This window comes from Caretta caretta, chromosome 6, assembly GCF_965140235.1.
Source record: "Caretta caretta isolate rCarCar2 chromosome 6, rCarCar1.hap1, whole genome shotgun sequence".
Classification (NCBI taxonomy): Eukaryota; Metazoa; Chordata; order Testudines; family Cheloniidae; genus Caretta; species Caretta caretta.
The window spans coordinates 4,538,317-4,551,189 of record NC_134211.1 but is presented as its reverse complement, the minus strand read 5'-3'; the positions used below and the strand labels follow the sequence as shown (position 1 = coordinate 4,551,189).

Genomic DNA, 12,873 nt, shown 5'->3' with positions numbered 1-12,873 from the left:
ATATTCATGGTAAATAGGCCCGATGGGCTATTAGATGGGGTGAGATCCGAGTTACCCAGGAAAGAATTTTCTGTAGTATCTGACTGATGAATCTTGCCCATATGCTCAGGGTTTAGCTGATCGCCATATTTGGGGTCGGGAAGGAATTTTCCTCCAGGGCAGATTGGAAGAGGGCCTGGAGGTTTTTCGTCTTCCTCTGTAGCATGGGGCACGGGTCACTTGCTGGAGGATTCTCAGCTCCTTGAAGTCTTTAAACTACGATTTGAGGACTTCAGTAGCACAGATATAGGTGTGAGGGTTTTTTTTGTAGGAGTGGGTGGGTGAAATTCTGTGGCCTGCGTTGTGCAGGAGGTCAGACTAGATGATCATAATGGTCCCTTCTGACCTAAATATCTATCAATCTATGAAAGCTTTCGTGAGCTACAGCTCACTTCATCGGATGCATACTGTGGAAAATACAGAAGATGTTCTTATACATACAAACCATGAAAAAATGGGTGTTTACCACTACAAAAGGTTTTCTCTCCCCCCACCCCACTCTCCTGCTGGTAATACCTTATCTAAAGTGATCACTCTCCTTACAATATGTATGATAATCAAGGTGGGCCATTTCCAGCACAAATCCAGGGTTTAACAAGAAAGTCTGAGAAGGGGTGTGTGTGTGTGTGTGTGTAGGTACGAAAAAACAAGGGGAAATAGGTTACCTTGCATAATGACTTAGCCACTCATTATGCAAGGTAACCTATTTCCCCTTGTTTTTTCCTACCTACACACACACACACACCCTTCCTCAGACGTTCTTGTTAAACCCTGGATTTGTGCTGGAAATGGCCCACCTTGATTATCATACATATTGTAAGGAGAGTGATCACTTTAGATAAACTATTACCAACAGGAGAGTGGGTTTGTGTGTGGTGGGGAAAAAAAAGGGGGGGGGGGGGAGAAAACCTGGATTTGTGCTGGAAATGGGCCAACTTGATTATCATACACATTGTAAGGAGAGTGATCACTTTAGATAAGCTATTACCAGGAGGAGAGTGGGGTGGGGGGAGAGAAAACCTTTTGTAGTGGTAAACACCCATTTTTTCATGGTTTGTATGTATAAGAACATCTTCTGTATTTTCCACAGTATGCATCCGATGAAGTGAGCTGTAGCTCACGAAAGCTCATGCTCAAATAAATTGGTTAGTCTCTAAGGTGCCACAAGTACTCCTTTTTTTTAAATTCAAAAAGTGATCTTGTGTTAAAAGGTTGGAGACGACTAACTTAAAAGATCCAGAGGATGGTGCCCCATACTGCTGCCCTATTCATTTCTTCATCCCTGGTCATGTGCATCCCAGAGAACTTTTCATGCCTCTGAGCAGAGAGCACCCCGAGCACCTCTGAATGCAGCAACACTTAAGAATACGTCTTCACTGCAGTTAGCCTGGGTGACTGACACCTGTGTTAGCCTAGCCCAGGTGTGAAAACAGTCACACCGCAAAGCCAGATAATGCATCATCATTGGCACTGAGATCCCCTGTGTATTTCTAGGGCTTCTGGGGGACATATCCTATGGTTCTATGTGCTGCAGTAAACTGAGCAACTCCATGATTCTTTGCCGTTGGATTGTAGGAAAACTTGTCTGTCTTCCTGGGCACATGGGGTGGTTTGTGAGAAGGCACTGGAGGACTATCAACACTTGAGTGATTTATCCTGTGTTCTTACTGCAAAGGGAGCGGATTACCAGCCCAAGTGAAAGCAGAACGTGGGCTCTGACACACCCACACAGCTGGGCCAGCTAGACCAGGTTCAAAGGACCACTAAACTTGGGTGGGATGTTTGTGGGTGTGGACAGAATGGGAGGTTAGCAGCAACACCTGAGAAAGGCCTCGGGCTACAGGAAGAGAAACTCTAAGGATCCATCAGAAGACAGTGTGCCTGACAGGGCAAATCTTCAGAAGTACAGGTATCTGAGAACTTTTATTGTAAAGAAGGAGGAGAAGCTGCATAGGAAGAGGGCAGGGGAAAGTCATGGAGCAGAAACAGGATTATGGAAACCTTTTATACTTGGCTGAGAAATCATCTTGTATTAACAGACAGGCAGGGGAACAAATAAGGGGCCTAAAGTAAACACACTGGGGGATTCACAGAAATGAATGGGAGAGGCATGAGAACCTGTTAGGGACTGGAAAGGGGGCAAGAGGGGACTGGGGAAGAAATATAGAAATAATTCAAATATGCATACAGAGTTTTAGTGGCCTAGCAAAAAGGGAACTTCCAGCCCTTTTGATGATTAGCATCAATAATGAGATATTACTTAGGTAACGTCTGTCTCCTGTTTAATAGAAAGCTGTGTAAATGTGAATATGCCATGGCACAGAACTCTTACCATCTCTCACCCCAAGGCACTTTGTAATCCCTTTGGTGGAAGGTGCTGATTCATTACACTTCAGTTCTTGAAACAGCTTTTGCAGCTGACACACGATGCTGGAGTCACCACCATTATCGAAGCTACAAAATATCAGAGACACAAATTTAATTGGCCACTTTCCAGGTAAAATCCAGGTTCTGACCCAACTGATGCTGTGGCAGTGCTTCCAGGAGAGAGTGGTCCCTCCTGGTGTCTGGGTTGGGTCCTGCTAGTGGCACCCTTGGAGAAATCCCAGAAATGAAAGAACAGACTGAAATCAACTCTCATCTCGCGGGGGAGGAGTGGGGGGATTCTCTGTGGCTTGGTGATACAGTGCAATAGGGGACTGAGTAAGGGAGAGACAAAAATTACTTGCTCTGACTCTTTTCTGTGACCAGTCTATTCGTAGGCTTTACAGGGATGGCTTCTTTGGGACTGGATTTCTGACCCAGCATCGCATTTCCATTCTGGCCAGGTACACATCTCTCCTCGGCCTGCTCTTTATTAAACACTTGCAGAAATGAAGCCAAGTAACTATTCCCCTTTCCCAAACTGGCACAAAGATTGCAGATGAGAGTCAGGTTACAGGCCATAAGGGCCTGCAGTACTAGAACCTGGGACGTGGAGCCTGGAACAGCTGAAGTTCCCACATTGCCACCTGGAGGCCATGGAAAGCTGTAGCCAAGGAGCACTGTGGAGATTAGGTACCGCAGGAAGTACCGCCTACAGGGCCCAGAGTGACAGCACCCTGCGGCTTTCTGATTGGCCCCTGCTCACTATTTAACTCTGGTGGTTGCCCTGGATGCTGTGTGGGCAACCACATGGAGTGCTGGCTTGCTGTGACTCCAGGCCTGCCCCAACTTTCTGATCTCCGGTCTCCATCTCCAGTCTGACTCTGACCCTGACTCTTGCCTTTTGATTCCAGCTTGGTTGCCAGTCTCTGACCCTGCTCGCTGTCCTTGCCTTGTGGACACCAACCCAGCTGTGGTCACCCCAGTCCCTTACACAGACACAACATGTTACTGCCAAAGAGGTGTTTATTGAAAGATAACCAGAGAGGAAAGGATTTCAAAGGTTAATACCAAGACAAGGTCTAACCAATTTGAGCGAGTGTCTCAGTTGTACAGAAGGAGGAAGATATTAAAACATTAAATATTATTCAGCAGCCAACCTTGGAGAGAGAAGGGCCCCCTCTGGCTCCCATCTCCAGCCCTGGCAACCTGGGTCTTATTTGACCTCTGGTACCCAACAGCTGTTTTCATCACCTTCTCCCGCACGGTTCCAAACCCTCCTCAGTCATCCTAGGCAGAGTGAGTGAATCTGGGGAGCTCCCAATAGACGTCTGACTGGTCTATTTAAACCCCAATCAGCATCTTGAAGGCTGATTTCTCTTACAGATGGTTCAACTACACAGACCAGTGCCTGCCTACCATGGACACTGCCTCCTTCAGAGAGCCTTCCCTTAGAAAAGGTGTTTCCCTGCTACCGTGCCCTGGTTGTCTCTCTTGGGAACACTCTGCCACCCCACTGGACATGGCCATCACATTGCTTGAATGTGCCCTGAAGCCACTATTAGAAGTGGGCCCCATTTTCCAGTATAACTTCAAGGTGCCTCCTCCTCTGCCCTCCCCATACTTGTGGGCTGCTGCCCCTTCTCTTTTCTCTTCCCCCTCACACCCTGAAGCCAGCTATCACTGCCTGCCCCTTTCTCTTGCACAGTGCTGCCCTGCCCTTCTTACCTCAATGGTTGTGTCCTACTTTGGGTCTCAGGGTCAGAACCATGCAGCTACCGAGCCTAACCACACGTCTCGTGTGCTGTTGCTGATGAAACCCCAGGGTTTACCATGAATGCCCCTCACCTGAGGATGTGCTCTCTGAGCTCTCGCGTGAAGAAGAGACACTGCAGCAGGCTGTTTAAGTAGCAAGTGGAACCTTGGTTACGCAGCCCCACGTATGTGCCTGTAACCAGAGAAAATCTATTTCACATCCGGGTTGGTTGATTTATAAAAGGAGAGAAAATGATCAGAAAGTGACGAGCCAGAGAGCTGTAATACAGCAAAGCTCCCTTATCAGAGGTGGGTAACAGCTCTGGGTAAATGCAGCTCTAGCTGGGTTGCAGGGCAGCATCTGAGAAAGAAAAACCCCAACATTTCCCTCTGCCAGGATTCCACTGTTTGGCAAGCAGGTCTCCATTCAGCTCCAGCTGCACCTCAGCCAGTGCCCTTCTGCTCCCTGCAAGTACTCTCTTGGTCTAGTTTGAGTTGATTTAAGCACAGCCCATGATGTTCCCAGGCTTCAGGAGGATCAGATTCCTGACATCAGGAGGGATTGTTACCGGCTACCAGAAATCTATCAAACCTTCTGTCCTACTTTTGGGTTGCACCAACTCAGGAACACTAGTTATGTAACACCCGAGGGATGATAACCTTCTTAGCTTCCTTATTCTAGATGGCATTCCTTATGGGACCGGAGACTATCAGAGCACATTCCTCACTTATGAAACTCCGACCCCAAGCCGGATGGCTGCAGCCATCGCCCAGCTGTTATTTTGCCGATATAGTGTGCTGGTTGTGGGGACTCACACTCACGTGTGTGTCTTCCAAAGTTTGCTGGGCTCTTTTTTCTAAACTAGCTGCCCAACAGGGATACATAAACCAAACAACAAAACTAACAATAACCACCAACATGGATCCCCTGCTGTGGGGTCCCCAGAGCCCCTCCCCAGCTCCACATGCTGAACCGGCTGCACTTTGCACATAGCACCCGAAGAAAGGGCTCTCAACAGCTGTAGATATGCTGGGGAATCTGGGAGACTCCATATACGTATGGCTGTTAGGAGTCAAAAACATGGGTGGGCCAAACCATTATGCACTTCAGTGCCCTGGACGTTACATAGACGTATCTTAAGGTGCCCAGAGGGCTGTGAAGGTGAGCTCCTGCCTAACTCTGAGTATTTAGGCCACTAATCACTCTACTTAAAGAAAAGGAACTGAATTCCCACTGCTTTGCCTTCAGTCTCAGCCCCGCCTCAAGCTCACTTACCTGGGTTTGAGGTCATTCCAGCTTTTCCTAAACTTTTGAAAGCGAAGTCACCCAGTTCAGGAAAATGAAATTAATCGTAGCCCTGCCCGTGCTGCTAATATTTTACACATCATACCAGCACAAATCTACCTATTTTAATTGATATACCACTACCTCCTTCCCCCTTCATGTACCACTGACTTAGATAGTCACATAATACTTCCTCAGCTTTCTTACAGGCTTGGAGCAGAGAGATAATTGGCAATGTTGGCATTTCAATGATCATCACTGGCATCTGACTTACAGTCCATTGAAATGAATGGGGCAGCTCATACATCAGAGCTACTTCAGACTCCCTGCAAGCTCAGGCAGACATGGTTACACTCGGTTCATGTTTTGAAGGCTCTCTTCACAACCACAACAGCTAAAGATTCATCTTTTTAAAATGAAAGCTGAAACTTCAGAGAATAATTGAGAGGTCTGTCTATGGCCTCCCTGGCAGTCTTCACATCATTTCCCAGTTTCTTTCTGCCCCGCTCTCCACATCACCCACCTGAGAGTGACCACTCTCATGAATCATCGACCTCAAACACATTCCAACAACTTAACCCTTTATAGCCTCCCAATCCTGGCTTTCCAGTCAGGCAAGTCAGCAGGCTAGTGCTTCCACTGGTCTCCACACTATTTTTGCAGACCTGCAAAAACAAACTTCAGTCTTGCAGACCCTAGGATGTCTGGCAAGAAGGATACGGATGCCCCTTTGCATACAGACCCCCTAAGCACCCTCCTCTTTGCTTCATACTAGAGATTTGGCTGCAAACACAGCTATGGAGTGGTGGCTGCTATTGTGTTCCCTAGGCCAACACCTTGATTGTGGCACAGAATATGCAGTCTAAGTGTTGATTTTAAAAAATACATTTCTAGTCCACATGGCTGCACAGAAAAACCTTCCAAATGTGAATCAAGTATAAAGCAAGGCAGGTGTTTCTATGTCTGCAGCCAGCATGAAACAATGGATGAATTCGCAACTTCTCCATCCACACTATTAATCTCATAAGATGCTAATTCTAAAGGCAAATGATAACACGGTTAAGTGTCAATCGCCTTTTACTGTTTCAGGGCTGAACAATCTAGGGGCTTGTCTACACTGGCAAGTTTCTGCGTAGTACAGCAGCTTTTTGTGCTCAAACTGCAGACAGATACACACTGCCAAGCCACTTTGTGCACAGAAACTCCTCAGTCGCAGCGCTGCACAAAAACCCACCTCTACAAAAGTTGTGAGGCTATTTGCGCAGAGGCCCCAGCGCCGTATTGCCAGTGTAGACACTTGATTGCCTTCTGTGCTGTAATTAGCCTCCGGACCTGTCCCATAATGCCTCGAATGACCGCTATGCTCATTGTTTTGAACTCGGCTGCCCTGGAGACATGCGCCGCTCCCCTTTCAAAGCACCATTTCTGACAGCCCTTGCACGCTGTGCTGATCTGCTCCGGGACACAAAGCAAACCATTAATGTGGAATGCTTGTGCTGTTGAACACAGAGGCAGGTGTCTGCGTGTGCGTGTGTGTGAGAGAGAGAGATTGCTGTGCAGAGAGCCCAGAGAGGGAGGCTGGGGCTGATGTCGGGGTTTCCCCCTCCCCCTGCCTCAGGATTGGTTGCTTTCTGCCACTGTCTGAACTTACAAGACAGCATGCAGACACATTCTCTGTCCCCCAAAACACACCGTCTCGCTCTCCCACTCCATACACACACACACACTCCCTGTCACACACTCCTCCCTCCCACCACCCCTTCAGCTGAAAAGCAGCTGCCAATGTAGTAGGATGCCCATGGAACAATGGGATTGGAAAACCTGCATCACGTGACGCTGGGCCTGCCCCATGAGGGATTGCTGCCCAGGCCTGTAAAGGGTGGTGGTTGAAATAAAACAAATACATTACACCTCAGTGTTTACAAACCGGAGGCGTTAGAGCCATTTGCATGAGAAGACAGACCAGCAGGCATGACCTGTCAAACCCACGTTCAAGTCCCTGCTCTTCATAATTTGGGACCCCACCTCCCACGCAAGTGCCCCAACCAGCAGACTAGCGGCTATTCTGGGTTGGTCTCTCGCTCTGGATTTACACAGGAAAATAAAATAAACTTGAAAGGTCTCGGTTCCGTACCAATGTGGAACTTTGTTTTGTGCAGATGTGGTCACCCCATCTTAAAAAAGATATATTGGAATTGGAAAAGATTGAGAAAAGGGCAACAAAAATGATTACGGGTCTGAAACAGCTTCCAAATGACGAGAGATTAATAAGATTGGGACTTTTCAGCTTGGAAAAGAGACGGCTAAGGGGAGATACGATTGAAGTCTATAAAATCATGACAGGTGTGGAGAAAGTAAATAAGGAAGTGTTATTTACTCCTTCGAATAACACAAGAATGAGGGGTCACCAAATGAAATTAATAGGCAGAAGGTTTAAAAAAATCAAAAGGAAGGATTTCTTCACACAACACACAGGCAACCTGTGGAATTCTTGGCCAGGGGACATTGTGAAGGCCAAGACTATAACAGGGTTCAAAAAAAGAACTAGATAAATTCATGGAGGACAAGTCCATCAATGGCTATGAGCCAGCATGGGCAGGGATGGTGTCCCTAGCCTCTGTTTGCCAGAAGCTGAGAACCGGTGACAGAGGATGGATCACTTGAGGATTACCTGTTCTGTTCATTTCCTCTGGGGCACCTGGTACTGGCCGCTGTTGGAAGACAGGAGACTGGGCTAGATGGACCTTTGGTCTGACCCAGCATGGCTGTTCTGGGTGTGCGCTCCTGATGGAAGCTGGTGATCCACCCTCTTGCATGGCAGCATTCTCCATCTCCCAAGACATCTGAGTTTCACGTGCAGGTGAGGAGCCTTGGCTGGATGTATCATCAGTGTCTAAGTTCCCCATAGACTCAGCAGATGTCACAGCAGGAATACCTATGATTTAATGAGACAGAAACAGTACTAGGAGACAGTCATCTTTCCTCCACAGCACACTCGGCAACCTGCAGCAAGGACGCCATAAATGGACACTATCTCTTAGTGCTACAATGATATTCAGAACAGTGCTTGCAGAATGGAAAGAGGGGGGAGACCATTATCTATCTTGGATAGAGGCCTAAGAGGGCCCTGAATCAGAGACCTCAGGTGTACGGGCATGTATGTGTAACCTTTGGGTGGGATAGAGTTCACTTCATTTCCCACCTCCAGTGCCTACGAAAACCAGCCCCAACTCCCACAGAAGAGTAGCTGGAGACCCAGAGTTCAGTCTCTAAGGATTTTCAGCAAGGATTGCACTGGGTCAACCTCCCCACATTCAAGTCCCAAAAGGAACTAAAGAAATGAATTTAATTAAATAACTTTATAAAATCTTATGAGAAAGAAACAAATAATAATCTAATTTTTACAGCATGACATGGCTATTTTATTATCCATGGACATTACCTTCACAGTTATACATAAACGTAAATTAAGAAAACTAATTAAAATCTGAACAGTTCAGTCCCCACAGAAATACAGTGAGAAGAAACTGAAAGTTCCCAAAAGCTTAGGTTTTGTTCACCTAAGTCTCAGAGTCTTTGATCACAAAATCTATACAATCTGCTGAGTCTAAAACAACATCTTCCCTCCACTGGTTTGTAGGAATCTTCAGCTGGAATCCATGCAGACCCTTCCTCTGCTCAAATCACTGCTCATGGTTATAGTTAAGCTGTATCAGAAATACTTTTGGCCCTCTGGTGGGAAACAGGCTGGCTTACCAGCCCTATACTGCATAGTGCATGAACACCAGTTACCCTGCCTCTTGGAATCTCCTCATTTATAGCCCACTCTTGTCTATGGTCTCTGAGTGCCTTCTGCACTGGTGAAGTTGGGGGTGGGGTAAATACAATTTTCCTCACATTAAATCGCAGTGATCAATGTGTGGTTCATGCAAAATTAATCAGTTGGACTGAACCCCTATGGTGCGGTTGGGAGAGTGACGAAGAAAGAAGGTTGCCCCTGTATTATAAGGAACATGGAATTAGGCACCTCATAGAATGGCTGAGGGCCTGACCCAAAGCCCAGTGAAATCAATGGAAAGACAACACAAGAAGGGAGAGGGACACAGCTGTGACAGACATGGAGACTCCGGTCCCAACGAGGGCCCAGTTCTGCTCCTGGACTCCCAGCTCCCATACCCAGGGACCCCCGCTCCTGCCCTCTCCATGCAGCCCGCTCTGGGTACCATAGTCTCCCACTGCCCCTGAGCCCGCAGCATCTGCCTGGGGCAGCCTCCCCCTGCCACTGTCTGGGACCCTGCAGCCAAGGCTCCCAGCACAGAGGTCTGCAAGCCCTGGGGAGCCCTATATAGCCCCGCAGTACCCAGGCCAGCTCCTGATTGGCTGCTCCAGCCTCCTCTATGCAAATAAGTCCCCGTCCCCTGATGCTAACGAGGGCCCAGGTGGCCCCTTGGGGGGAGGGGAGCTCAGAATGTCCCTGAGGTGACAGTTAAACCGACATAACTGACCGCCTGGGGAGCAGTGGGGAGGGGTTGAACTCACGGGGCTCCTCGGGGGCTAGAGAGGGGGAAATTCAGGATGGGGCCAGGGATGAGGGGAGGGAGGAGCTTGGTAGGAGGGATCAATTGGAGAGGGGAGAATTTGGGGGGTCAATTGGCTGAGGGGAGCTTGGGAGGGGTGTTAATTGTGAAGGGCCTGTTCTGTAGGGTTGCCAACTGTCTAATCCGAAAAACCCAAACACCCTTGCCCTGCCCCTGCCCCTTCCCTGAGGCCTCGCCCCCGCTCACTCCATCCCACCACGCTCACTCACTTTCACTGAGATGGGGCAGGGGGAGCGGGCTCTGAGCTGGGGCTGAGGAGTTCACAGTGTGGAAGGGGGCTCGGGGCTGAGCCGGGCAGGGGGTTAGGGTGCAGGAGGGGGTAGGGACCCTTGGAGAGAGTTTGGTTGTGTGGGGGGCTCAGGCCTGGGGTGCAGGAGGGGATACGGGCTCGGGGAGGGAGTTTGGTTGTGGGGGGGGCTCAGGGCTGGGGTGCAGGAGAGGATACGGGCTTGGGGAGGGAGTTTGGTTGTGGGGGGGGCTCAGGGCTGGGATGCAGGGTTGCAGGCTGTGGCCAGGCGGCGCTTAAGTGTATAGATTTAAAGAAAATCCTGTTACAAGAAAATACAAAACTAAGACTAGCAAAATAGAAATAGCTCTGTCCCACTACTACATTTAAAGAAGAGTTGGTGACTCCGACTAGTCGGGACAATTTAACTAGAACAGTTTGACTAAAATCAAAACCACATTCAAAGCACGCGATTAAAATCGAAGACATTATTTTTCCCTCCCAATTTCCCCCTGGCTATAATAAGCACTGCCAGGGCTTCCCTGTTGGAGGGTAACATTATCACTAAACTGCTGCAAAAAGCTCCAGGGTTAGGGACACCAGCCTGCTTCCTGCTCCTGGACTCAGCGTCTCCCAGCTCACCCGGGGCACATGGCCCTTTGCAAAGCAGCTGCCCTGACCGCTCCCCCTCATGGAGTCTGACCCCAGCAACAGGGAACCTACTGGAGCAGACCCCAAACTACCATACCCAATTCCAGAAGCTTCTGGATGTGAGGGCTTAATCAGCCTAGCAACAATGACCCAGACACAACCCACTCCTACCCGACCCTCAATGGGTCTCTTAAAAAGATATCTCCCTATTAGGCACATGGGTTACATATGCACATTGTTCTGGTGCAGCAAGAGGCATTATTGGTGCATACCGCTCCCTGCCTCTCTGGTGGCAGGGTGAACACACACAAAGATATGTAACTACTACTTCTTATATACAACTCCCGTAACATTTTTCTTCCTGTAACCGAATTTCATTCAATGGACTTCAAAATCTGAAATTCCTAGGCAACGACAGTGTTCTTCCACTTTGGGTGCTTTATTTTGTGTCACAATCATAGAATCATAGAATATCAGGGTTGGAAGGGACCTCAGGAGGTCATCTAGTCCAACCCCCTGCTCAAAGCAGGACCAATCGCCAACTAAGTCATCCCAGGAGGGCTTTGTCAAGCCTGACCTTAAAAACCTCTAAGGAAGGAGATTCCACCACCTCCCTAGGTAACCCATTTCAGTGCTTCACCACCCTCCTAGTGAAAAAGTTTTTCCTTATATCCAACCTAAACCTCCCCCACTGCAACTTGAGACCATTACTCCTTGTTCTGTCATCGGCTATCACTGAGAACAGTCTAGATCCATCCTCTTTGGAACCCCCTTTCAGGTTGTTGAAAGCAGCTATCAAATCCCCCCTCATTCTTCTCTTCTGCACACTAAATAATCCCAGTTCCCTCAGCCTCTCCTCATAAATCATGTGCTCCAGTCCCCTAATCATTTTTATTGCCGTCAGCTGAACTCCTTCCGATTTTTCCACATCCTTCTTGTAGCGTGGGGCCCAAAACTGGACACAGTGCTCCAGATGAGGCCTCACCAGTGTCGAATAGAGGGGAACGATCACATTCGCTATGCTCCTACTTATACAGCCCAAAATGCTGTTAGCCTTCTTGGCAACAAGGGCACACTGTTGACTCACATCCAGCTTCTCATCCACTGTAACCCCTAGGTCCTTTTCTGCAGAACTGCTGCCTATCCACTTGGTCCCTAATCTGTAGCGGTGCATGGGATTCTTCCATCCGAAGTGCAGGACTCTGCACTTGTCCTTGTTGAACCTCATCAGAATTCTTTTGGCCCAATCCTCTAATTTGTCTAGCTCCCTCTGTGTCCTATCCCTACCCTCCAGCGTATCTACCACTCCTCCCAGTTTAGTGTCATCTGCAATCTTGCTGAGGGTCCAATCCACACCATCCTCCAGATCATTAATCAAGATATTGAACAAAACCAGCCCCAGGACTGACCCTTGAGGCACTCCACTTGATACCGGCTGCCAACTAGACATGGAATCATTGATCACTACCTGTTGAGCCCAATGATCTAGCCAGCTTTCTATCCACCTTATAGTCCATTCATCCAGCCCATCCTTCTTGAACTTGCTGGCAAAAATACTGTGTGAGACCGTATCAAAAGCTTTGCTAAAGTCAAGGAATAACATGTCCACTGCTTTCTCCTCATCCACAGAGCCAGTTATCTCAACATAGAAGGCAAGTAGCTTACTTAGGCATGACTTGTCCTGGGTGAATCCACGCTGACTGGTCACTTTCCTCTCCTTGAAGTACTTCAAAATTTGATCTATGAATGTCGGATCTGTTTGACTTAGTGATTCCTGAAGGTTTAGTTGTGCAAATCACGCTTCTCCACTTCCCTCTCTTCAGCTCAAACGCTGCAGGTGGTATGAGAAAAGCTAACCTGGAAAGCTGTCATTCTGTTGCTGTTTGAGTACTTTTGCAGAATGATTTATTTTATGGCAGTAAGCACCTATGGCACCTAAGCTGGACATTTGCCTT

The 12,873-nt window shown here is 48.2% G+C and overlaps 1 protein-coding gene across 1 annotated transcript in view; it reads right to left on the bottom strand.

Annotated features, from left to right (window-relative positions):
- The window catches only part of LOC125638251 (uncharacterized), a 96,792-nt gene that overhangs the window by 54,003 nt on the left and 29,916 nt on the right, over positions 1–12,873 (bottom strand). The window contains exons 11-13 of the mRNA XM_075129186.1: positions 8,115–8,378; positions 4,252–4,351; positions 2,372–2,493 (exon numbers count right to left, since the gene is read on the bottom strand). Coding sequence (XP_074985287.1) covers positions 2,372–2,493; positions 4,252–4,351; positions 8,115–8,378 — 486 coding nt within the window. The remainder of the gene's footprint in view (positions 1–2,371; positions 2,494–4,251; positions 4,352–8,114; positions 8,379–12,873) is intronic.